This window comes from Oculina patagonica, chromosome 12 (genome assembly GCF_052425735.1).
Source record: "Oculina patagonica isolate OP01 chromosome 12, crgOcupat, whole genome shotgun sequence".
NCBI lineage: Eukaryota > Metazoa > Cnidaria > Anthozoa > Scleractinia > Oculinidae > Oculina > Oculina patagonica.
Window position 1 is genome coordinate 13,676,498 of NC_135769.1, and position 25,268 is coordinate 13,701,765.

Sequence of the window (25,268 nt, forward strand, 5' to 3'; positions counted from 1 at the left end):
CCAGGATTATTGAAGGAAGCCGCAACATTTGAGAAGTTCTAATCTTTTGGATTGGTTAATTGATGTTCGTCTTGCTTTCCATCCTTGCCGTGGCACCTGCGGAAATCAGAACTAGTGGTAGTTGGTTAGATAAGCAAGCATGCACATTTGTCACATGGTTTTTCGATCATTCATGCTGGGACGAAAATTATGCAGTGGGACATTTAGAACAAAGTGACTTGCACCAGTTAAGCTTTACTTCCTTTGTTTTGGATGTCCCACCTACATAATTGCAGCCCTGCATGGCTCATTTTGTGCCATGTGCCCGGGTCCTGCAAAGGGGCTATTGTCGACATATCCCTAGTGTAATAGGAATGTTACATGACACCAGCTGCAAATGAGACATGTTGCATTTTGCTGGCCCTTTCCTAGAAAAGAAGACTAAATAATGTTCAGTTGGGTAATATAATTGTAGAAAAATGGTGAAATTTTGCATGGACCAACAAGCCTAATCTAACAGCTGATAAATAATGTACTTTCAGGTCACTCTGACTCGTTATGAGGTACCAAAAGGTAGGTGTTGATTTCTTGTAGGACATAGAACTTTGATCTTAGGACAAAGGTCCTTGATTGAAGTTACCATTTTAAATTTTTTAAGACATTTCTACTCATGATGATATGTGTTGGGTAAAGATCTCATGCTCTATCTGTAACTTATGCCGCAACTTGAATCACAATTGTTTGATATGATTTATCAAACAATAAGTACAATCTACAGCTTTCAGGAGCTCATTACTTTTTGGGTAGCTAAGATGTGTGTCACATTGTGTGCTGATCGATCTTAATATAAAGAAGTTCTACTTTTTGGGTAGTTAAGATGTGTGTCACATTGTGTGCTGATCGATCTTAATATAAAGAAGTTCTACTTCATGGGAGGTATAACATGCAATAACACTCGGCCAATCTTGAAAAGGTCTTGAATTTTGGTCCCTGTCTTAAGAAGTCCTTTAATCTGTGAACGTCCTTGCGTATACCTGTGAGGGAGAAGAGATACGTCCTGGAACCACATAATGATGTTCAAATCTTTTTCTTTTAAGCTGGTTTGAACCTGTTTGCAAAACATGCAGCTCAGTTCAAGGAATATATTGCTAAAGACCATGAGGTAAGTTGAGTTTCAGTAATGGTAAGAAAACATCAAAATTTTTAGGGTCATAGTAAATGCACATGTGTAGTAACAGTAACTGGATGTTATAAAACGTTTTGCTTAATATTATTGGAGTAAGGATTAAGGCAACAGGGAATTGTTAACTGCATATCACCAGCTTTCTGTAAATAGATGAAGTTAATACCAAAATCTTACAACCTAAGAAATAGAAGAACACCCACTTAAGACAGACACTGCCTTACTATGTACAGTTTTTGTTGCAGAATGTACCAGGCTCCATAGTAACCATTGAACAATCAGAAAGTTCACTAATCGGTCTGGTCATGATAATACCAAACAAAGTGATTAAAAGCGTTTTCTAAAAAGGCAAAGGCATTTATTGCCTCCCCTTCTGGGTTAGACTTGTGACTCTAGAACCTGGGAAGAAGTTGATTTGTTCTGCTTGCAAAAAAGCTCAATTGTTCACTAACCCAGATTGTGCATTAGCATTTGAAAGGATTTTTGATTCAGCTGCCAACTGGAGGAGTCTGGTTTGGCTATCGTTTCCCTGTTTTCTATTGTGTTGATATAGCCAAGAATGTGTTTGCTCTCAGTGTGATCCTGTGTCACAAACCCTGGCATGGGTGTCTTGCATAATGATCGAGTAGGCATCTTATGGCACCCCCATTTTGTTAATATAGGCAATGGTTGTTGAAATTTCTATTTGACATTTCAAGGCTTTGTAGTGAATGCTTTTACTGCAACTGATGCTGGTAGTAACGTTTTCGAATTTTATGTGGAGATTGGTTACCTCGTTTAGTGTCTACCCCATTGCACATTGCTCCCACCCTGAATTGGAGGCACCTGATCGGATTACTATGTAAAGGATGGATTTCTGAACAGGATGCCCCCTTGCAAGGGGAAGATTGTTTATCCACCATCTTAGATCCTCTAGAGCAGAGGTCAAGTGGTATGCCTGCATTGTTTAGAACCTGGAGATGAGTGCTGCTGTCCTTCAAATGTTGGATCCCCTAAAAGTGTAAGGGATCTTGAAGAACTGCAATTTTGTAAGAGGTGAACTTTCCTATTATATGAGGGAGTTGAGTTAGAGAAGCCACCTGTCTGCTTACGAAGTGGCAACACTCCATTTAGGTTAAAGCAACTTTTTTGTCTGGGAGAAGAAACGTGTTCAAAATGTTTGTTGGGTCCTTGATGATTCCCAGGAATTGGATGCTCTGTACATAGAATGAATATGGATTTTCCATGTTTATGAGAAATCCTAAGTTCCTTAGAATTTATTTCAGAATTAAGATGTCTTTTTGGCACCTTCTAAGGTGCTGTTCATGATGAGCTTATCGTCCAGATCAACTGTTATTTGAATACCTATTTTTCTCAGAAGCTCTGTTACTGGTTTGAGTACCTTGGTGAAGATGCATGGTGCTGATGACAGCCCAAATGTGAGACAAGTAAAATGGCATGCCAAACCCAGGAAATGAAAGCTGATGAGACTGACTGTGAAGGGGGATCGAAAAATATACATTCTTTCATGTCTAGGTTGAACATAAAATCCCCTGGTCTCAAAAGATCTGCAGTTGCATGCTTTCTAGTCTTCCATTTTGAAGTGGAGGTTTGTTCAACAAAGTTGTTAAATATGGAAAGGCTGATTACTCTGCATTGTCCTGCCCACCCTTTCGTCTCAACAAGAAAGAGGTTGCTGTAGAACCCCAGTAGGGATTGAAAGCAACTTCTATGATGTCCCCATTGTGGGAGATTCGTTATTTATTCCACCACTAGAGAGGTTTGTAGGGAAAGTACAGGGGGAGAAAGAAGGCTGGTTTACTGAGGACGGTGTAGCAGTTCTATTTCGCAACCCTTTACGGTCTTTAAGATCCATGGATCTTGTGCAATGATCTGCCAATTCTGATTCACGAATTGAAATCTTTCTGCCACCTTCTGAGGATGAATTGCCTTTTGGGGTCTTTTGTGTTTACTGATCTTACCTTGGAACCTGATTGGGTTTGTTGAAGTTTATTTGCATTGAAGACTTCTTTCTAAAATTTTTGTAATTGGAATGTTCTGGGTAGTCCCTTGCTGGCTTCTGCTTTCCCTGGAAGGGGCCCTTCAGAAAAGGCTGGTGCTCGTGAGAAGGAATGTTCCTGGGCTTGGTTGAGCCAAAGGATGATTTAAATGAATTTGTTTTGGCCTTCTTTTATGGAGGGTTGACATTGTTGGAGTTGGAGTTGGAGTTGGAGTTCTTTTTGGACTGAACTGCTTTGGACACCTTTTCTTCCAGATCACCCACAAAGTTTAGTTCAGATGTTTTACTTTCTCGAAAAAGATAAGTCTCCATGTGACCAGACTGTTTTGCCAAGTGGGTGACATCAGTTGTATTGCAGGATATAACAATTTCTTGTCTGCACTGCTTATTAATTGAAGTTACTCTGTGACCCAACAGTTGCATGGTCAGCTGGAGGAATTGCTGCCAACCCAATTGCCCAAGGGTTTCTTCTCCTGCTACCTAGACCAGCCAGTGATCAAGTTCTGGAAATGTTTGGGCTTGCACATCAGGCTTTGGGAATTGTTATCAAAATTCTGAGTGGTTTTTGTCTTCCAACGGAATCCTTAAAAAAATATCTAAGATGTCCTTTCGCTGCTGACCACATGTCCACAATGAGCACTTTGAGTTGGAGGAGCCAGATAAAGGAGGGACACCATTTGAAACTGGTACTTTTCCAGTGAAGGAAGATTCCTTTTGAGCATCTTTAAGTGCTGTCTGAAATGGATCTGTACAATTGTTGGCCGAGTGGCCTAATGGCATTACATTTGCCTAATGGACAATTCACTAGGAGTATGAACACTCAGAGCAAAGATTGTGGGATTCTTCAAATGCACAACTGGATAGCCTCCTGACTTGAGACAAATAGACCCCAAATCTTCCAAATTTTTTCACTCTGATACATGTCAATGGGACTCTTGTTAGGCTTAGGAGATTCACATGTCTATGAGAATCTTGTTTGGCCCTTTTCGGTTGAGATGACTCAGAATCATTGTGTCCATGCCGTTTAGGCACCAAAGCTGAAGTCCGTTTGTCCAAGTATTTTTTGTCCATATTCTTCCATAACTGAGCCCATAAGGCCCTCAGCAGGTTCTGAATATTTTGAACCTGATTCAGACATAGCTGGGTGAATTCTCCTTGTCTAAAGAAATAAAAGGAGCGATTAACTAATAATTGTTCCTGCTGTTGCTTGACAAAGTGAAATATGGCCAGCATGCTCGTGGTATGACCTTATTGGATTGTGCTTCTTGTTTGAAACAGTCACTTTCCTTTTTAGGGAATGCTTTAAAATTACTTTGTTTGGTATTATTATCATGGCCAGACAAATTAGTGCAACCTGCAGTAGAATTATACAATTCCTACTCACTTATCTGCCCAATACAAACACCAGTTAATATGAACAATGGACACTTGCTTGTGTTGCAAGTGACATTCTCTTGCACAAGGAGGCGCGGTGGACTAATGGTTAGCGCGCTCGACCCCGAGTCAAACGGCCCGGGTTCGAGGCCTGGCCGGGGCGCTGCGTTGTGTTCTTGGGCAAGACACTTTACTCTCACAGTGCCTCTCTCCACCCAGGTGTATAAATGGTACCGGCGAATTTACTGCTGGGGGGTAACCATGCGATGGACTAGCATCCCATCCAGGGGGGAGTAGCAATACTCCTAGTCGCTTAATGCTACGGAAACCGGGATAAGCTCCGGCTGTATGGGCCTCATGGCTCGGAGACAGACTTTACTTTTACTATATCTGTGCACCATAATGATTTGTAATGTTTGTGGACTTATCATACTCTTTCAGAAAATGAAAAATTCCTGCAGGTTAAATTGTTTAAAGATTAGTTAATCAGTAGCATAATTGTTATGTGTCATAGTTTACATCATTCTGTCTTTCTTCTGGTATTTGTCCAGCATGCTCACCTGCAGGTAATTTAGAAACAACTTATTCATTAAATGAGTGAAAGGTTTTCTTAGTATGAACGTAGGGACAATTAAGGCATTGGACTTGGGTCTGTTGATTTTAAATTGTATGTTTTACTCTTTGAATCTACAAAACATGTATCCACAACATTCATTCTCAGAGCCCCCTTCCACTAGTATATATAATATGAACACTTTTGCACGTCCCTTTGGTGTGTTACCCTGTTCTACTGGATTTTTTTTAATGTAATTACTGTAGTTTGAGCTTTTCTAGCAAACAATGAAAACATTTACTCTATGCTGGTTGTTTAATAAAAACAGCAACTTCTGTATAAATTTGTATTATCTGATGCTTTCACTTTGCCTGAAACTGTAGTTCAATCTTGGCATTTCTCATGTGCTGTCAGTGAACCCATTTGAAACCACTCCAGATTCTTCTTGTTGTCATTAATTGTGTCTTCTTTTTGGCCATGCTCACATGAACACAGAACTGCAAAAAGCACTGGACAATGGCTTACCAAAATTTGCCCATGTTTGGTGAAATCTCAAGTCTCCCTGGCCAATTTTTGTTAATCATTAATGGCCATTTATATTATTTTTCAGTTGAATTTGCATATAAATCTCATTAAAGTTAGGTCATAATTGAATGAAACGCTGCTTCTCTTTAATACTTTTATTTTGCCTAATTTTGAATCAAAAATAGAGTTCAAGGTATTGTAATATCTGACCATTTTGTTTTGTTTTGTGTGACCAAAATGGTGGCTTAGTCTGACATATCCTCTCAGCAAAAGGTAATAATAATTTTGTCTATCTGCTCCTTGTTGAGATGTAGAACACTCTCCTTCTCTGATGTTTCCCAGGTCTTTGTCTTGTGCAGCAAAGGACCAAAGGCGCTTGAGTTGACTGTGATTTTAGTTTTCCATTTTATATTCAGGTGATGTATGACACATTTTATCGCTGGTGTAAGCATCATAACAAGGACGTAAGCTATGATGGATATGCAGCCATGGAGGCATTTCTAAAGCAGGTATTGCTGGAAAATTAGAATTGATAATGTAATGAAAATGACACATCCTTCATAGTGTCGATTCTGTTGTCACGTTTTACCTCAGCAGTTGAAAGAGTAAAATTTATTTCACATCACCTATTTAAAGTAACACTTGACAGTTAAACTGCTTGTAGCTATTTGTGGAATCCACTTATTAAATGATCGAAAGCTCTTAATTTTAAGTCAAACATTTTTACAAAAAGTTTGCTTCAATGGAGTAGCTTGTGTTATACATGTTTTTTTTTTTAAATTGTCAGATGTCGGAGTACTTTATTTCAAGACATGGAGACAAATCAGACCTACTCATGTTCAAGGTGGGTCGTTGTTTGTGATTAAATGTCCGTGTACAAATGTTAGGGCATATTTCTGCGCCAAATGGAGGCTTTTGTTTATATATGCTTTTGTTCCTCTAGTATTTTATCAAGACATTTCGTGCAATCATTGATTCTGCCTCCAGTGATACAAGACAGATGTCAATTGCTATAAGAGGCTATGGGTACTTCTCCAAGGTATGGTCATTTTATACATGTAGTACAGTGTACATGTACATTAAAACAATGCTAATGAAAACAGAGGTGTTTCAATTTATCAAAACGTCATTTCTTGCCCAAGCCAATGGTTCAGGTTAGTCTCTGAAATAGTCAGTTAAATTTTTTTTATACTGCAAAAAGAGGTTGAGGAACAGACCGTTGTATTTCTCATGCATGGGTGGGGTTTGGGCAACTTTTCTGAATCATATATATTGTTTTTGTTATATTTGGTTCTTTCATTATTACAGGTCCTAGTTATGAAGATTGTTATTGTTTGTTCGTTATTACAATATAAAGTGGCCATTTTTTTTTCAAGTGGGCTGCATATCAAATAAAAGCAAACTCACATTCACATGGTGAAAACGATATATTGTCTATGCAAGGTTAAGAAACGCTGCAAACTAACTATTATAACGATCTGTCAAATTGCCATCAGGGTGAATCAAAAATGATAAATAATATTTTCATTGTTTTTCAACCTTTTACATTTCTTGCTTACATGGGAGAAAGTATTTCTTTTTGCATTTCCTAGCACCCGGACAGCTTTTAAATAGTGTGCAACAGATAGAGCGTTTTTGACATCAAGGTGTTTTGAAATGATAACAAACACTAATCCTTTAAATGATAAATTTAATGTAAAAAATCCAAACCACCCCCACAGCTATGATTTCCTTTGTCTTATTTCAGTGAATTGTTAATGTGTTTGGGAGTTGTGTTCACACATGCAGTCTTTTATTGTTTATAGCCCTGCAAACTCTTCATGCAAGCTGAAGATGTCAAGTTCATGTTTAGTGAGATGATGCAGAGAAGTGAACAGATATATCTTAGGTAAGGACAAGACATGAAGTAGAACCAATGGGGCGATAGAGAAAATTGCATAAGGTACATGTGTAAATTCCCCCAAAATAACCAATTCACCATGTTGATCTTGTTTTGCATAGCGTGGATAGCTGTACAATGTACGTTAAAGTATTGATATACCATAAAAGATATGTAAATTAAAACAAGGATGTTAATGTAAAGAGAAATGCAGTGACCTTAAGAACGCAAGAAAGTAGGTGTCTGCACTGAGTAGTGCTCCAGAAAGCATTATTTCAACACTTTAGTCAGCAGAATTATTCTTTTGACAGAAAAGAAAACATATTAAAGTTGGTATAAGACTTTTTATTATATCTTTTGTAATCAATCCACTGTTTAATAAGGAAATGCTCCCTTGTCATTTAGACAAGATGAACTAGTGGAAGACAAAGTTCATCATCTTCCCAGCTTTTTAGAAGCCTTGTCATGCATTATTGAGGAGCTGGATGAGGTTTGTACTACTTCTATCAGATTTTTATATTTGATTTGGTTGATTTTGTTTTTAGGGTCTATTAACGTTTTTTATTATCCATACTGTGATAACCAGCTCGGTGTATTAAGTTAGGGATTATTTAATGAACTCTTTTAGTGGAAATGTCAAGGAAACCTACAATTTCAACCAAGTTTGATGTTAGTTAAAAAGTTTACCAACCTAGCTAATTGAAAAAAGTGTTTCTCATAAGGACTAGAAGCCAATCAACTGAAAACGGTTGATGCCAACAGAACACAACCTTTTGCTCGCTAATTTGAAATAGTATAAACATCGTTACAATAGTATATGCCTGGTCTATTTTTACCATACAGATTTCTGACTCTGTCCTTGCCTCCCTGGAGAGACTGGTAGTGGTTTTATTTAACAACTTTACAAGATTGGAAAAAGGATCTAAATTGCTCTGTTGTAAGTCCCTTGTGAGGATGCTTTTCAACCTCTCTCTGAAGGGTGCAGTACTTAGGAGTTTTCTTTCAGAAGTAGGTATGTATTAACTGAGTATTGCAATAAGCTGTCATGGTTAAGTACATGGATTAAATAAAATTTAACTTTAAAAAAGGTAGTGCCCTTGGTGAAGGTTATCTGCACAAGCATTTTCATTAAATTATTTGCAATGCTTTTGTAGTAAACTAAGAGTTCATTGGGAGTCCAGTGCTCAGCACTTACACAGTTCTTCGTAAAGGGAGTTTAGCACTCATAGTTCACTGGCTACAACCATAGACAAAAGTGTTGGTAGTTGAGATTAAAAATGTGAATACTTTAGGCTTTGTTTATCATGTTTGAATTGTTTTCTTCTGTCAATAAACTCACAACGTGATTCTAAACAATGGTTTTAATTGGCTAAACTAACAGATGACAGATCTCGCTCAATCAAACTCACTTTCCATGTGCTCTCGAAAAAAAAATCTCATAATGTTTTTGAAATGATTCCAGTCCCAACCACGCCTGGGCTGGTAACTCCTGACGAATCTTTCAAAATTTGCACATCTCCAACCTTGACACCTCCTCTATTTGATCTAAGAAGTAAGATTGAATACTTCAATGCATTTGTGTACAGTGTTCTATAATCAGTAAACAGTGTTCAATGTTCATTCAGTATTGAGCTGCCTCCATGTACGTGCAAGGTGACAGGTTTTGTCAGTGGCTGCAATAGCAGCCCACCTCTGTGGACGAAATTCCTTTGCATGTGTATTCATTTGGAACACTTCTCCGTGTTCCTCCTGTTCCTCCCGCTGTTGGTCACAAGAGAGTTTCATTGGGTATAGGTGCTGCATTGCACGCTCAAGATAAGACTCCTCCTTTCCTTTAATGAGCTTGTTTACAATGCCTATGTTCCACTTCCCACATTTTGCGCAGGGCTCTGAATCCGCCAGCTCAACAGTCATCTCTTTGGTTTTGTGCTTTACGTTGTGCCTCTCTCTCAAATACTTGAGATACTCCCCAGTCCAACAATTCCATTCAACATCTTTGCAACGACACAGGTATCTTCATCATTCCTCTTCATCTTGGTCTTCGTCTGGAATAAATTTGGGTTGCGTACATCAAGGCACTAGGGGTCAAAACAGGTAATTGCCGATCATCACCTCTACTTCAAGCAACACTTCTGCAAGCTCACTCCAAAAGAGCCCAGCACGTCCGATGCCCTTGTTGAAAGCCTGTATAACCAGGCCCACGAGCCTCTCAAATTGCTTACCTACGAGTAAGGTTGAACTGCCACTGTATACCCTGGTGCGCCAGGTGGTTCTGCAGCTGTTCCGCTTTCATTACTATACTCAACCATGTTGCTACAGTCGAGAAACCCCTTTTGTTATCAAAATAACAGATGGGTGACTCATGTTAGACTTCATGCAAACAACAAGATATAGGCCTTCACTTCCTTCTTTGGTTAAAGCTTGTATGTGATTGGGCCCACAAAATCCACTCCCACCACTTCGAATGGGACTGATCCCACTGTCCTGTCTGTTGTTAAACTAGCTGTGTGTGGGTTTGCAAAGGAGTAACTTGAAATTTCTTGCAACCGTAGCAAGCTGTGATGACCTTCTTGATGAGCCACCTTAGACGAGGCACCCAGTAATCTTGGCGGATAAAGGTCATGGTGAGGCCCACTCCCTCATGAAGGCTTGGAACATGTGCGTCACAGACCTTTTTCTGTGAATAATTTCCCTGAATTCTTCCTGGGCACTCTTAAAAACCGTCTCCATTCTTGCGCTGGTTGAGTTTCAGCTTCAGCTAAACTTCCTGGAACTGAACTGTGTTAGCTTGCTTTTTTGTACTCACATTACCCAGCCCTAAACTGTTTATTTGTCTCACCAGTAGTAAACGGCCCCCACAGTAGGTTTGCTTTGCTTGACTTGTAGTTGTGAGTAAACCTTGCTACCCATGATGTGTTACAAATGGTCTACTAGAATCCATGTTTCTGCAGGACCTGATGTAGGCCGTCCTCTTGCTCCATAGCTACTGAAAATACTTCCTTCACTAACTTTGCTTCTGCCTCTGTTTCCTTACTTGGCGTGGCTGCAGAGGTGCTGGCCACATTTCTGGTCTGGAAAGCCAGTCTGGTACCTTCAGCCAGATCTCCGGTAGCCCCTTAAACTGGTTTTCCCTGCTCTCCAAATCTGCTGAGTTTTGGCCTGTACTCACATGACCTCTTTAAATGTAGTACTTTGCGTTGATCTACGCCACTCTATTTGATACAAACATCTAGTTTCCTTTACCAAATATCCAGTAAAGTGCCATCACACTGTCCGTCTATCCACACACAGACTTCTTTGCACATCCTTCCAACCAGTTATCAACAGGATTGCCTGCCATATGGGAAGTTACTAGTTGCAGTCTTGGGATCATAAGTGCTTTGTTTGCAAATGAGCTTTTGCTGCGACTAGTCGCTGGTTTAGTGCCCCACTCTTGATAAACTAATGCACACGCCACTGCCGCTTTTCCTGTTCTGCTCATATCACCATAGACGTGTAGATCAATGCCCTGCACTGGTGTTTTTAATGTAGCTAGACTGCGTGGAATTCTGACTTCATCTGGCAGGCTTTTCCTGAACTTTTCCCACTGTTTCTCCAGTTTCTCTGCTAGTACTGCATCCCATGGGATAAGTTGTTCACCGGCTTCTCTTTAGATCATTTTCCTACCAGTGTTGTGGGGCTTGCTACCCTCCCTTTGAGGGTGAAACACTAATGCTAATTAAACTCTTCAGCACTGCTCACTTAGTGTTGTCTGTGAAATCACTGGTAAAGGTCACGGTTAGGGTATCTTTCTCCTTGTTCTAAGGAAGTCCGAGTAGCTTTGGCCGCTTCATTGGGTTTTACTCCCAACTGATCCTTGGCATACGTTTGCCCTTCATCACCCAGTACAACTTTAGCTTCCAGCTCTGGTACATTGGAGTGCCATTTATGCAGCTAAAATCCTGCTTCTCCAAACACTGAGACTGCAACCTCTTTCAAATTACACCTCTGGTCAACAGTTTCCGCTCCACCAATGACGTCTTCATAATGTCCTCAACCTCCTCTGGATACTCAACCTTCAAACTCTTCAGGTGCTACTTTAAGTCCCTCCAAGAAGAAATGGCGACTGTAACCTCGACCTGTGAGGAGTCCTTATCTTTTAATCCGCACCTGTAAGAGTTTCTCTTGAGATCGCCACAAAGAGTAACTGCTTTGAAACCGTTTGGCACTAGACCACACCAGAGGTGGTTTTGGAGTGGAGGCCCAATCTCTAGATGGTCATTCAGTAGAAGACTTGTCTAACTTGCTTTAGCTCATGCATCGAACACTATTGAATCTTTGTGCTCTCTGCTGCTTCCCTTATCTCTAACTTGTCGGGTAAGTAAAACTCTCTTTCAAACTGTGGCTCAAAATTCACTCTCTCTTTTTACGATCCGTTGCTCAAGTTGGTCCTGTCATACTCGTGCAGGTGGCTACACTTTTTTCCCAGTTTGTTATAGACGGCAGAGTCTTCCATTTTGGTTGTTAGGAAGTGGCAGGTGGCCAGCTTTCCACCAGAGGCCAGTCTCATACCAGCCCTTTGGATGGCGTACAAGTTACTATTGGAATTCACTGTATACTGCTTGCTGATCACCTGCAGGTTAATCTTCTAAACCAAACACATCAAGACTACACAATTGCTCATAATCTTTTGAAGAACTTTTAGTTAGGTACACACTATTCAGATTGGTCTCTGTACCAAAGGATGCAAGCTCTGCTACTGCTTTACCTGGCTTCCCAACTCTCGGCACTGAGCTTGTCTTCAGCTTTGCGTACTCACTTGCACCGAGGATCGCATGTATCGGTAACTCCTGCTTTTTATCCTCGTCATCCATAATTACATCCTTGAGATGTTTGCACTGCGAGATTACTCCTGTTTATTGCAGGTTGGGAACTGTCAGCAGGACACACTTGTCAACTTTACTCAGGGTAGTAAACAGACTGAAGTCTCCCTTGATGTTAGAAATTCGCATCTTGTACATTTTTATCTTCTTACTTGTTAATGTCGTCATCATCAGGTTATCTGTTCAGCCCCTCAATTAATGTAGGTGATGCAGAAGAGCTACCTGCACCAGTGTCTTATAGCACTGTACTTATACTCTATTAGGGAAATGGTCATAACAAGTGTACCTAGTGAAGGATACCACCTGTCTGATTAGCCAAATGGACAAAATTTATTGGCTTCAAAAATTGAGTTGAGACTCTCATATTTGGTGTGCATGAAGATTGTATTGCTGGAGAAATGGCACAATGAGGTTTAAATATTTTTCTTAATCTCTACTCCTGATCGAGTGGGGGCTATGCAAACAAGAAACCATCTTTTTTAGGTGGGGGAGAGGGGGGGGGGAGGGGTACACGAAGAGACCACCTGTCATTTTGCAAAGTGGCAGGTCCTGTCTGAGTACAATAGTTTTGACCATTTCCCTAGTTCCCTCTACCCTTACCACAACTACTGGATACACTACCAGGCCCTCCCCTGTTGCTAACATCAACTGGTTAGAGATCTTGTTACAAATTGAGATGTAATGTTTGCCGTTACATTTCTGGCAACAAGTCTTACATCTTGGCTAATCGCTGCATTACCTCATCTTTCCTTTTCCTTTTTATTTAAAAAAAAAATAGTAAAGGGACCTCATCTTTCTGACTTTACTGGGAAGGGGGCGCTTATGGGAAGGAGGACGCTAAATCGAATCATTATAGTACATCTATCTTGCGAAACATTGATTGCAAGACCTTTCAGGTTCCTGCACCATACAGGAAAACTCCAAGGTCATTGCTTTTGAAAAATCCTTAGTTTGGTTTTAGTGGTGATCTTTGAAGTCTTCCAGATGTTTTAAAGTGCTGCAAAAGCCCCTTTTGCCTTAGATGATCTGTGTAGAACATCCATATCAGAATTTCCATAAATTGGTATCTTGCTTCCCAGATAGATGAATTCTTCTACTTCCTTGATAACATTGCCATTAACAATAACCGGTTGATTGAATTTTGCATTGATCTTCATTAGTTTTGTTTTGTTGGTATCGGTGTTAATTCGGATCTGTGTGCCTATCATAAGTTTTTCTTTGGATGTCTAGTGATTATTCGCAAGCAAGACAATGTCATTCACAAAGTCTAAATCTTCAAGAGTATCAGTTAGTCATTCCTGTTCTGACAATCATGATTATTTCCTTCATAAGCCAGTCTATACAGAGAGAGAAGAGGAGAGGGGAGAGCACAAAGCCTTGTTTTACCCCTGTTGGTATGGTAACATTCTTCTGTCAGGTTGTTTCCACAGATAACTTTTGCATAAGCTTCACTAGGATGACGTTATGTGTGAGGATTCTCCACTGTATTAAAGGGTTAATGCCATCAAAGGCTTCAGTAAAGTTGATAAAGTTGGCATATACAGTGGCTGACTATTCATTGCTTATTCTACAATTTGGCAAATTGAAAAAAATTGGTCAGCACAACCTCTCCCTTTCCTGACCCTGGCTTGCTCTTTAAGAAAAAAGGGTCAACTGCCATGGTAAGCCTGTTGAGGATTATTTGGCTAGGGACTGTATCTGACAACAACATTATTCCTTTCCAGTTATTACAATTAGTCTCATCTCCCTTCTTGGGGAGCTTGACAATAAGGCTGGTTTTCCAAGACAGAGGTACATCTTCTGACTCCCAGATGTCATGTAGAATGTCAGTCATCATCATAAACTTTATTTAAGCTTGAATTTGGTAATATTGATGTAATTTGGTCATCAGGCTTCAGATTCTTTGTATATATGATTATCTGGTCTATGTCACTGTCTATCTTAAGGTATTCTGGTGACGGTTGGATGTTTGCCTCTGTCTCAGGATCGCTTGCTGGAAGTGTTCCTTTCAGCATTTAAGCTTTTCCTTATCTTTTGTTGTCGTGTTCTCTTGTTAATCTCTCACAGGCATGTCTGCGAAGCCTGTCTTTGTTAGTTTGTACAGAGTCCCCATGTCATGTTTTGAAACTGTGGTCTCTTCTTCTTCTGTTACGTTTCCCATATACTTCTTCCTAACCTTTTGTGGACTTCTTTGGTGGTGAAGATCCGAACACCTCTACTATGATGACAGTCGGCTTTTCCTGAGTAGAGTATGTGGTGGCCGGATGATAATTGCCACAATCCACTTCCTGTCCGTGTCACACCTATTATCTCGATTTTATAGTTTTACATCTCTGTGATGACTTGAGCAAGTTTTTTCTGTCTGGTAGAGGGGCAGCACATTCCACCAGCCCATACAACGTGTTTTTGGTCAAAGGATGCCTGCTCTCAATTTGTTAGTACCCTTTCGTTTTTGGCTTTCACCAGCATATCATTCATTGGGTAAGGTTTCGGTAGCAGTAGAGTTTTCTTTCCATGGCAGGGTTGCTGACCCTGCACACAACCCTCATCCTTTCACATCCTGGGCTTGGGAAGTGGCAATGGCGCAATCAGGGCTGCTGATTAGCCTTTATTAAAGCTTGCCTCTGAATGGAGGATAATTATGGGCTTGCTTGGGTTGAAGAATGCCATAGTCTTCTTGCTTGAGATGCTGTCTTGAATCTTCCTGAATGCTAAATCTTCTCGATTTCCCCAGTGAAATTTGCTTAATCTTCTGGTTAGCAGGAACAGCGATGCTGCTGTGGTTGCATAGTCCTTGGTGGACCTGCCCAGGTAGCCTGCCATCCTAAGAAAGCTTTGCAGCACAGCCAGGTACTTGCACTGCGTGACTGTCATGAGATGGCTACAGTTCATCTTTGGTGAAAACATGTTGAAGAACCAAATTTCTTCCTTTCCAAATTTGCATTTTTATTTGTTAAATGTGATTCTGTAATCTCTCACTGGCTGTAGTATGGTCTTCAGTACTTTTTGTGGTCTTTCTCATCTCTTCCTGCCATGAGTATGTCATCTCTTTGGTTAAGGCAATGAGTTATATCTCCAAAGAATCTTTACATGGCCTCGTTGAAGACATTTTGTGATGAGTTCTCTCCAAACGCCAGTCATTGGGGTCTGTAGTTTACCCAGGGTGTGCTGAATGTTGCTACTTGTCTTGTGGAGGGGTCGTGAGCTTTCTGATGGTAATCGTGTTTGAGATCCAGCTTTGTAAAGATCTTGCAGTCATGTAAGCAGTATACTAAGTCTTCTACTCTTGGTTACTAGACACACTGGCCAGCTTGTTGCTCGTTTTATGGATGGGTTGGTATTTCCATGTCAATGCCTGTCATAATCATGTGGGACTCTTATTCTTTATTCTTCTCATCTTTAAACTTGGATTTGGGTTGGACAACTAACAGTGAACACCTCATAATTGCCTCTCCATCTTGAACTTTCTTGAATTATTTTCTCCTTTACTCCCTGATCAACCTGCAGGTGACATGATACAGGGGATGGTTTCTGCACTGGGTCCATTTCTAGCATTTATACCATGCCATAGAAATGCAGCCAATCAGAATTTAGGAAAGACATTGTATATTTGCAGTATGCAACTCAACCTTCCCATTGTGCACTGCGATCTTATTCTTGATGAAATTCTATAGTTACACAACACTTTCTTGTGGAATACTATGGAATATTCCACTTGTTCCCCCCCCCCCCCAATCCCCTTTACCCGGGTCAAACAATGTTGCGACTGACAAACAAAATTGTAAGAAAACACCTTATGTGATGTTTCATGGTTGACTAGTTCCATCCGCAATTAATTAGTTTTCTTATATGCTAATGCTGGCCAAATTTATTTCCCACGATCCTGATCCGTGAAACCAAAAAAACTTATATCAGCATCCAGTGTTGTATCGAATTTCCGTTTAAAGATTGAATAACTCACTCCGAAAATGGAATATTGAAGCAAATGATAAAAACAAATTTGAGAAGAACACTAGAGCTGCTTTTAGCTGAATGGGAATTCCCCGGGGAATTAATTTTACCAGTTAAGATTTCAGATTTCAGAAATCTTTAAGATGACACAGCTTCAAAAATACATTACGCTAAAAAGTTGAACATTTCACACTTAACATGCTAGTTTAAGACCAAAAGATTTGTTTGGTTTCCATTTGTAGCAGATTTCATGCTTTCAAAACATTGCGTGATTCTTGCCTATTGTCATCAAAGCCTTGTGAAAGTGAAACTTGCCAACGCCAGCACATTCCAGGACACAAACGTAATGTAAATTCTCGCCCGTTAAACTTAGAAATTTTAGTATTTTCTTTGATTCAAACACTTCAAAATACTTTACGCTGAATTTTTGAAGTAAAGACCAAAGGATTTGCAAAGATTTGAAAGATAGCTGAAGGTATAGCCGATTGAAAGTAAAACTTGTCATGTCAGCACAGTCTTTTACACCAACGTTATGGTATTTATTCACAGATTGTGGCCCGCTGAATTATATTTCTCTTTGAAAGCGTGCAAGTTTAGCATTTTTCATGAGTCAAACGAAAAAAAAAATTTTCCATTTGTTACTGATTTGCAGCTTCTAAACATTGCGTGACTTCAAGCTGGACCAAGTGGAGGTCTCGGTCTGGTCACAGACAAAACTAAAAATAATAATAATAAACCCCGTGCAGAGCAAGAACTGCGCAGCGCAGTTAATAAGTGGTATTTATGTGAAACTGTACTAGCTCATGAGCCAAAGATTGCTGCTGTTGTAAACAGAATTGAGTTCCAGATGGTTTCAGTCTGACATCACGGCGGCCATATTTGTGTCCCTCAGAAGGACACAGTTATGGCATCTCCATACTAAGCTTTATAAATTTGCGTGGAAAGGTTTGCCAATAACTCGCGAACGGTACGCCGGACAGACCTGAAACTTGGAGAAATTGTTTATCTATTTATCGTCTATAATATTTGAAATTCATAGCTTATGTAGTTGAATGGTTTCAAATTTATTTTTTGATTGTGTGACAGTAAAAACCAGCAATACCAAGAAAATACAATTGACTCGTGAGATATTCCATAGTATACCACTCGAAAGAGTTGCATAGCTAGTATGTCTTTAATCTTGTCCCAAAAGCAAGCTATCCCTTGGAATATGTTGCTGTTATTGCTGATTTTTTTTATGAAGGGTTTGATATGAGGGATCCAGAGTGCTTAAGTGAAAGTTTAAGTGTACTTTTTGATGACTTATCATTTTTTTTAACAGTATACCAAGGTCTAATTAGGACCTGTTCACATCCAGTTGCTTTAGAAGAGGTATGTTTAGAACATTTATTTATGTTTGGTAGCAAACCCTGTTTTGTTTTGGATGTGAAAATGACCATTGCCATTGCTATGTAACATCAGTATCTTGTTGCTAGGACACTAACAAATTGATCATTTCGAATTCACCAAATATCGTGCCTTTGTTTAAAAAAAAAAAACAAAGGTTGTCTTACAACTTGTTTCAACAGTGAAACCTGCAGTTTATAAAACTAAAAAATACTTCTACAACAGATTCCTGTAATAAATATTCAAGGCATTGTTGCATAAATGTCCAAATAATCAGACACTTTTTATCAGCTGTTGAATTTTAGCTGATTATGGTAAGCTCCTTTAGCTGGCGTTAGAAAAGGTTTTGGTATATGGACAAAAAAGGAGTTTATATAGAGGCTCAAAACTGGGTCTTTAAATTTACCCCTTCTTACTTTAGAGACATGCATGGCTATCAGGGAAGCATTTAGACAGCTGAGCCATGCACAAACGTCGGGTTTGTATGATTCATGGCCAGAAGTTTTGGGCGGGATTTGCCCTTTGCATTTAAAGAAATGCATTGAATTAATTTATCTTGCTTGTTTCAACAAGTGTCTTGTTTCATTGCAAAATGGAAACTTTTTGCTCTCATTCTTGAAAAACACTAACACACATTTGTTTAAAAGGCACTATTATTAATTTTCTTCGTATCTTACTACTTGTGCAAATATTGCATATAAGAACTGCATGGATATTAAAAATGGCTATCAGTAATTTTGTTTGGAAGAGAGCTTTTAGTAGGACTTTATTTACCAATTTCTATGTGGTTTGAATTTTCGAAGGTGAATGAAATTGGTGCAACAGTAGACAAAGAGACTACTGATACTTCAACTCCCAAGGTATCTTACAAAGATTACTTGGGGCTATGGGAATTCCTCCTGGAGAAGGACAAGTTTAAGGTAAAGGGATCTGCTTTTCATTTTTAAGAATTTTATTGTACTAAAAAATTAGTCTTGTATTTTAATCAGTGTGGTTTTTGCAGGCAGTTACAGGTAAAATATATATTATGTTACTTGTATCACATTATTTTATCCCTTAGAATTGCTTACAACTTGAGCACAATTATGTTATTCATTTAACCAATTTAAAAAAGCATCAAAATAGTTTCTTTATCATTTAATATACCTTATTAGGGGAATATAACAAAACATTTTAACAACGCGAACAAAATCTTCACGTCATAAAAATTAACGCAAGTTTTTGGAAAAGTTATGTTGACATACATTTAATCAACACGAATTTCTGTGTGGTATACTCGAATTTGATGCTTTATGCGTAATGCGCTTTTCACAAGGCAACCAACAAAATACCGGTAAATCGAAAGACAGAAAAGCGATGGACATTTAGCACCAAGAGAGGAGCAGTGAGGCAGAGCGGTTTTGCATTAATACCCTTGGATATAACAAACGTTAGGAAATGAAAAACATTTTAAAATCAATATCGAATGACGATGTGTCAACTGACTCTGAGAGGTAGTTTACATGTAATTTGGTAGAAAAAAGGTGCCTTAAAATAACGATGCTGTAATTAAAATACAATGAACTCTCTCTTAACGGACACCTCCATAAGACGGACACCTTGTGATGGTCCCTGTCGTTTTTCAGTCATTTCACTGCAACATTACTCTCTGTAAGTCGGACACCTCTCTAAGACGGACAACGGACACTTTAAAATCACCAACGGACACGCTCAAAAAGCTATTTCTTTAGTGAATAATACTTCAAAACTTGGTATCGACATTTAGCATAGTAAGTCAGCGCCTTAAGAATACCAAACTTACCAAAAACAATCCGTTATAACATATTACTTTTCTGCGTAAGTGTGCCAAAGAGGTACTTTTCTACTTACAGTATTACCATTTGTAATGAACAAACGAGTCAAATTTCTGATAATTTATTATTTTTGTTCCACTTTATAGGTTTTGCTAAAGTAAGCGACTTAAGACAGACGTGTATTCGTTGTGCATAGCCATTTAGCTTTATCATCTCAAAATTTCTGGTGTCTCGTTACCTTGACTCTCTATAAGGCAGACACCTCTCTAAGATGGACAGTTGGGGCCGGTCCCAACGGTGTCCGTCTTATAGAGAGTTGACTGTAGTGTGGGTCAAATTAACAATGACATAAATAAAGGAATATAAAATTAATGCGAATTTTAAAAAATCCCGTTAATAAGTAAACATACATTGTTAATTTCCTTTAAATTATAAGGTACATATATCTAAACAATAAAATGATGAAAAGTAAAAACAAAGAGATATTCAGTGTTGAAAAGTAACTTAAAGTGTTTGTTTTTTTTAGGATGTCAGCTTACTACTAGGACAGCAACTTGAAAAGCGTGAAGCCATGCATGGGATGGTGTATGATGAAATGATGAAAGCCATTCTTCGCATAATCCACAAGTTAGATTTGACTTCTATAAAGGGCTCATCATTGGGACTAGAGGTACATGAAAATAAATGATAAATGAAAGACGTAACAATTATCTCACGGACTGTATTGCTGGTGTATTTATTTAGCTGAGTGATTATCAGTCACAATTAAAAAATCAATAATAAACATTGGGAGAACAGTTTCTTCCCTCTTATTCTAAAATGCTGTTTTCTAGATCATCATTAATAGCTGTACTGTCTGTCAGGTTACTGTCCATGTTCAATACTTTTTGTCAATATCACAGTTTTTTAAGTTGTAAATAGAAGAGTACTAAGCACTAAAGTTGCCCACATTGTAATAATTTATACAGCTGTCAGTGAGTACAAGAAATTTTACTCCCAGCTCACATGCACAGCTCCAGCATCGCCAATAACGTCAAATAGTTAACAACCATTCACCGATGTGGAGGTGGCTAGTGGTGGTCAAACAGTGAGATAATATAGCCCTAGGGATGACTTTTGACAAGTTTATAAGTTAACTAGTACAGTTTTTGTGCGCGAGTTGCTCGGAGGTGAATAGCAAAGAATATTCGGAGTTTGAGTAGCCAATCAGCACGCGCTTAAAACGCTATCCACTGTTTGAGTTTATACTAATACATTTTATCATATGACTGTGTGATGCCAGTGAATGCTTAGGGCTTGGATCAATTCAGTAGTCGAGTGCAGTAATGAGTGTAAAAATATTAAACATCCAAAGTAGTTTAATTAGTACAGTAATGAGTGAGACATGGGCAAGTAAATAAATAATATTTGTTAAAAAATCGTAAGTTGCTGAAGAATTAAGCAAGAAAAACAAAGGGGTTCAAACTCAAAATAGTTTTTTTGGTTCGTGAATTATTCATACATGTACACTTATCAGTGTATTTGCAAAGTTTTTTTTTCATAGTATCCTGACTTGCTGTGACTAAATGATTCAGGGTTGATGTCTAAAATATATACTGGCACAATGGGGCTGTCATCATCAGCAAGTGTTTTTGATGTGTCACTGATTGTACAATACAATACATACTAGTTATGCAACGCTTTCGAGTGGTATACTATGGAATATCCCACGAGTCACTTGTATTTTCTCGGTATACACACGAGCCTTTAGGCGAGTGTGTATACGAAGAAAATACAAGTGACAAGTGGGATATTCCATAGTATACCACGAGAAAGTGTTGTGTAACTATTTTATACCATGCCATAGAAAATACGCTTACTAAATTTCATCGAGAATAAGATCGCAGCGCACGATGGGAAGGTTGGGTTGAATACCGTCGAATATACAACGGCTTTCCTGTATTCTGATTGGCTGTATTTTCTATGGTATGGTATAAAATACAATACAATACAATACTATACAATAATAAAAATAATAATATAATATTATGTCAGGAGGAATTTTCACAATTACCTGTAGCAAAGCACATTTAGGATGCACTAACGAGACACTGACTGATTTGCTTTGTAGGGTGATGTCCTTGAAGACACTGCTGCTGCCAGTGCTTCCACCAGTGATGCTCCAGTTTCACCTTTGGAGAAAGAACAAGTGTCATTGTCTGATCCAGTTGCAGGACTTCAACCTAAAGTTCCTAAAGATTTCCTGATTTTTATTAATCTCATTGAGTTCTGCAAGTAAGTAGTATTGATCATAACAAGAAGCACAGAGAAAAATAACATGGTAGCTGTTTGACATCTTAAAAGCCTTTGAGTAAAAATACATCGAAATTTTGTAAAAGCCAAAAACTTAGATTGGTGTAAAAGTTTACTTTAGGTAATGAAAAAACAACAGTATACAAATGTAAGCATAGAAATGGAAGCCATCCATAGCTGACATGTGTAGCATTCGATATAATTATGCCAAAAAAGAGAAAAAACTTTGGGTAATAACAAAGGTTTTGAGGCATGCAGTCTGTTTAGCCTGGTAAGTCGCATCACAGAATTTCCATTTTACATTGTGAATATGTACTTAACTTGATCATCCTACGTCTGTAGGTATAGCATGCCATACATGTAAGTTATTTGATTCTCTGATATTTTTCCTGTAGAATAATAATTCAAGCTGGGCTATTAAGCTTTTTAGCGCAAAGTCCTGAAGTACTTAATAAATGTACATTTTTTATGGGGTGAATGCATCTCTATAGGAATAAGGGTAAAAAAAGATACAAAAGAAAAGCAATAAAGAGGTTCAGTGAGATTTCTTAAACCGGAACTTGCTTTCAATTAAGTTTTAATGCCAGACAATGCTGTTTGTGGGCACCCAAATGGACTAAATAAAGGTTTAAATTTACTGCACCAAGAGTAAACATCGTTAGCATCCCTAGCTGTCAGACACAGCTTAAGTAAACTGTGTTAAAATTTGGTTAATGACATTTCTAGGTGTGTTCTTCCAACTTATTCTGTACCATTGTTTGAACGGTGGATGTACGTATTCAGCAGGGACATCATTGTCATGTCTACAAGGTGGGTTCATTCTTAACAGTAATAGTATAGTAATTGTTATGCATTTTACAAGTCTCAATGCGTTTACAATAAAAAAAAAAATTAAAAGAAAATTTAAAAGATAAAAACGTTGTCTAAATTACAATCTGTTCACTAAAAGTGTGCCACGGGATAACCTTATTATACTTCTCAAAGTGCATTAGATCCTTTAAACTTCAATTGATATGTATGTATTTTGGACTGCAAAAGGAAAAGTAATATCAATAGAAGAGAAATAACGCTGTTAGATCGTGTCTTTGCTGGGTACAATACTTTGATCTCAAACTGTGTCCAATGCTATTTTTCCTTTGGTTTTGCCATACTACAGGAGATTGCATATAAGAGGTTATTTTTTTGGAAGTCATAAAATTTCACTTATGGTTGAATTCTTTTAACCTTCCTGAATAGTGTGTATAATTTAAAAATATTAGTCCGGCCCTAACACTATTTAACACTATTTTTATGCTCTTTATGCTTATGCTCATGTTATGATAATGTACTGTTTGGTATATATAGTGATAATTACAAACAAGATCTTTCCTTATCAAGGGTAAATGAACTTTCTCGGATATCATGGAATGAGTAGAACCTGGAAGATCTGGTCTCTGCCATGATTATGAGGTGGTTGTAAACAACCAATTACACTGTAGACTACATATTTTGCTTAAAAATAATTCAAAACTCAAAGAATACAAACCTGAATTAAACAGTTTTCTCATATCTAGTGCTAAAGTCCACAATCTAGGATTTTCTAGTCTTTCCACTTTTGCACTCACTCAAAATATGCAAATGCCGATTAACATCTGATCCTTGATTTAATAGCAGTCTTGTATGAAAGCAGTATACTTGTGTATTGCACATCCAGCCTCTTTAATTTATTGCCAAACAACCAAATTTTAATTACAAAATGATAAATTAAACAACAAACTGATAATGTTGAATTTGTAAATCAAAACTACATATCTCGTCATTCTGAAATGTTCTTTTTTTGTTGTGTTTATGTAGGTTTCCAGTTGTCAGTGGATTCTACAAATTGCTGGAAGTTTGCATGAACATCTGTAACACGCTGTCTTTCTTCAAGGTGCCAGCTCTTTGTTTAACACCTTAATACTCTCAGTAAATGTACAGACACAAACACATACTTTTTATGGTATTATACTTTCAGAACTTAAAGATCTGGTTTTACTAATCTTGCCATACTGATTTTTTTGGCAACCTTGTAGTTCTAAGTTGTACATCAAGTTCTCAATGAAATATTCAATTAGTTAAGGGATGTCCTAGAACGCTTTTGCTATATTTGTGTGCAGCATAATTGGCAAAATTATGTTCCATGCCTGAGAGCAGTTGTGGCATTTTCTTTTTAATATTAAGTTTCATGCAGTTACTACTTATATGATTTGAGGAATAAAATTCGATAAGTCACATGGAAAGTTCAAATATTTAAAGGTCCATTTTAAACTTCATTTCACTTGTTTTATTGCTTTCTCAGTTTCTGCACTAATAACTCATTTTGCAAACAAGGAATTGGCCCAACCCGACATCTAGCAGTATTTTAAATGGTCACAGCACTCAACATGTAAATGTATATTTTACATGTTTTTCAGAACATAAAGGCAGATAAACTAGATGATAACAGGGAAGATCTAGATATGGAAATTGTAGATACATCTGACTGTATGACATGCTTTGTCCTCTTTCACAAGTTCATAAAAGAGGTACGTTTATGTTGTGTTAAAAAGTCTCATATATTTTTACATTAGTAGTTATAACATCCAGGGAATTAATAACACTACAGCTGGTCATACCATATCAGGGAGTATAGACTATAGCCGCTGTAATACAGTATATGCATGATGAAATTCTGGCTGGCATAATTGTTTTATAGATCATAGCTAAAACCTATGTTTAGAAGCCTGGTACTCTCAGGTCTAGAAAAGTAGCTGAATGACCTCACCTAATGTCTCAGCGAATTTCTAGACCTAAAGCGTGCATTATTTTTGTTAAAGAACATAAAAACCCATCTTTTAGTGGGTAAATAAGATTTACCCTTCTCTTCTGTAATATGACACTTGACATCAAGGAGAAGATTTCCAGTATTTGAGGAGAATCCTATTTCAATACTGTTTGCTTTTTTTCTTTGGCTTTGATTTTTGGAAGTTGTATGCAAAAGAGATTCTAAACATAAAAATAACCAAACAACACCCAAACAAGAGCTTGATAACTTATCTATTTACATTAGTAGTTATAACATCCAGGGAATTAATAACACTACAGCTGGTCATCCCATATCAGGGAGTATAGACTATAGCCGCTGTAATGACGTATAGACTATAGCCGCTGTAATGACGTACATGTAATATCTTTCTTTTTTTCTCAGGTTCTTATTAGAATGCAGCAGTATAAAGATGATTTGCTGGCGTCCTGTTTAAGGCTTGTTCTATCACTTCCTCTTGAAGTAGTCATTCTTGATGTTGCCTCACTGGTACCTGCATTAAAGGTACACGTAGGAAAATTTACTTTTTCAGTATATGAAGATTTTACCTTCATCTTTAACTGTAATAATTATTTTTAATTGTAATATTGCCACTAGAGGACTATTCTGGCTATGGTACAGGTCGGAAGTAAGGTTTCAGTGCATGTCCAGGATTAAGTATATTTGTAATA

At 38.1% G+C, this 25,268-nt stretch overlaps 1 protein-coding gene and 1 pseudogene across 1 annotated transcript in view; one reads left to right on the top strand and one right to left on the bottom strand.

Annotated features, from left to right (window-relative positions):
- LOC144632734 (DNA-dependent protein kinase catalytic subunit-like) overlaps window positions 1-25,268 on the top strand; it is a 128,475-nt gene that overhangs the window by 29,282 nt on the left and 73,925 nt on the right. The window contains exons 10-25 of the mRNA XM_078491453.1: window positions 522-552; window positions 1,077-1,141; window positions 6,030-6,122; window positions 6,401-6,457; window positions 6,557-6,652; window positions 7,419-7,501; window positions 7,898-7,982; window positions 8,336-8,504; window positions 17,627-17,676; window positions 18,495-18,611; window positions 20,011-20,154; window positions 21,595-21,758; window positions 22,503-22,586; window positions 23,610-23,685; window positions 24,209-24,319; window positions 24,982-25,101. Coding sequence (XP_078347579.1) covers window positions 522-552; window positions 1,077-1,141; window positions 6,030-6,122; window positions 6,401-6,457; window positions 6,557-6,652; window positions 7,419-7,501; window positions 7,898-7,982; window positions 8,336-8,504; window positions 17,627-17,676; window positions 18,495-18,611; window positions 20,011-20,154; window positions 21,595-21,758; window positions 22,503-22,586; window positions 23,610-23,685; window positions 24,209-24,319; window positions 24,982-25,101 — 1,545 coding nt within the window. The remainder of the gene's footprint in view (window positions 1-521; window positions 553-1,076; window positions 1,142-6,029; window positions 6,123-6,400; window positions 6,458-6,556; window positions 6,653-7,418; window positions 7,502-7,897; window positions 7,983-8,335; window positions 8,505-17,626; window positions 17,677-18,494; window positions 18,612-20,010; window positions 20,155-21,594; window positions 21,759-22,502; window positions 22,587-23,609; window positions 23,686-24,208; window positions 24,320-24,981; window positions 25,102-25,268) is intronic.
- LOC144632115 (uncharacterized) lies at window positions 3,333-3,941 on the bottom strand (annotated as a pseudogene).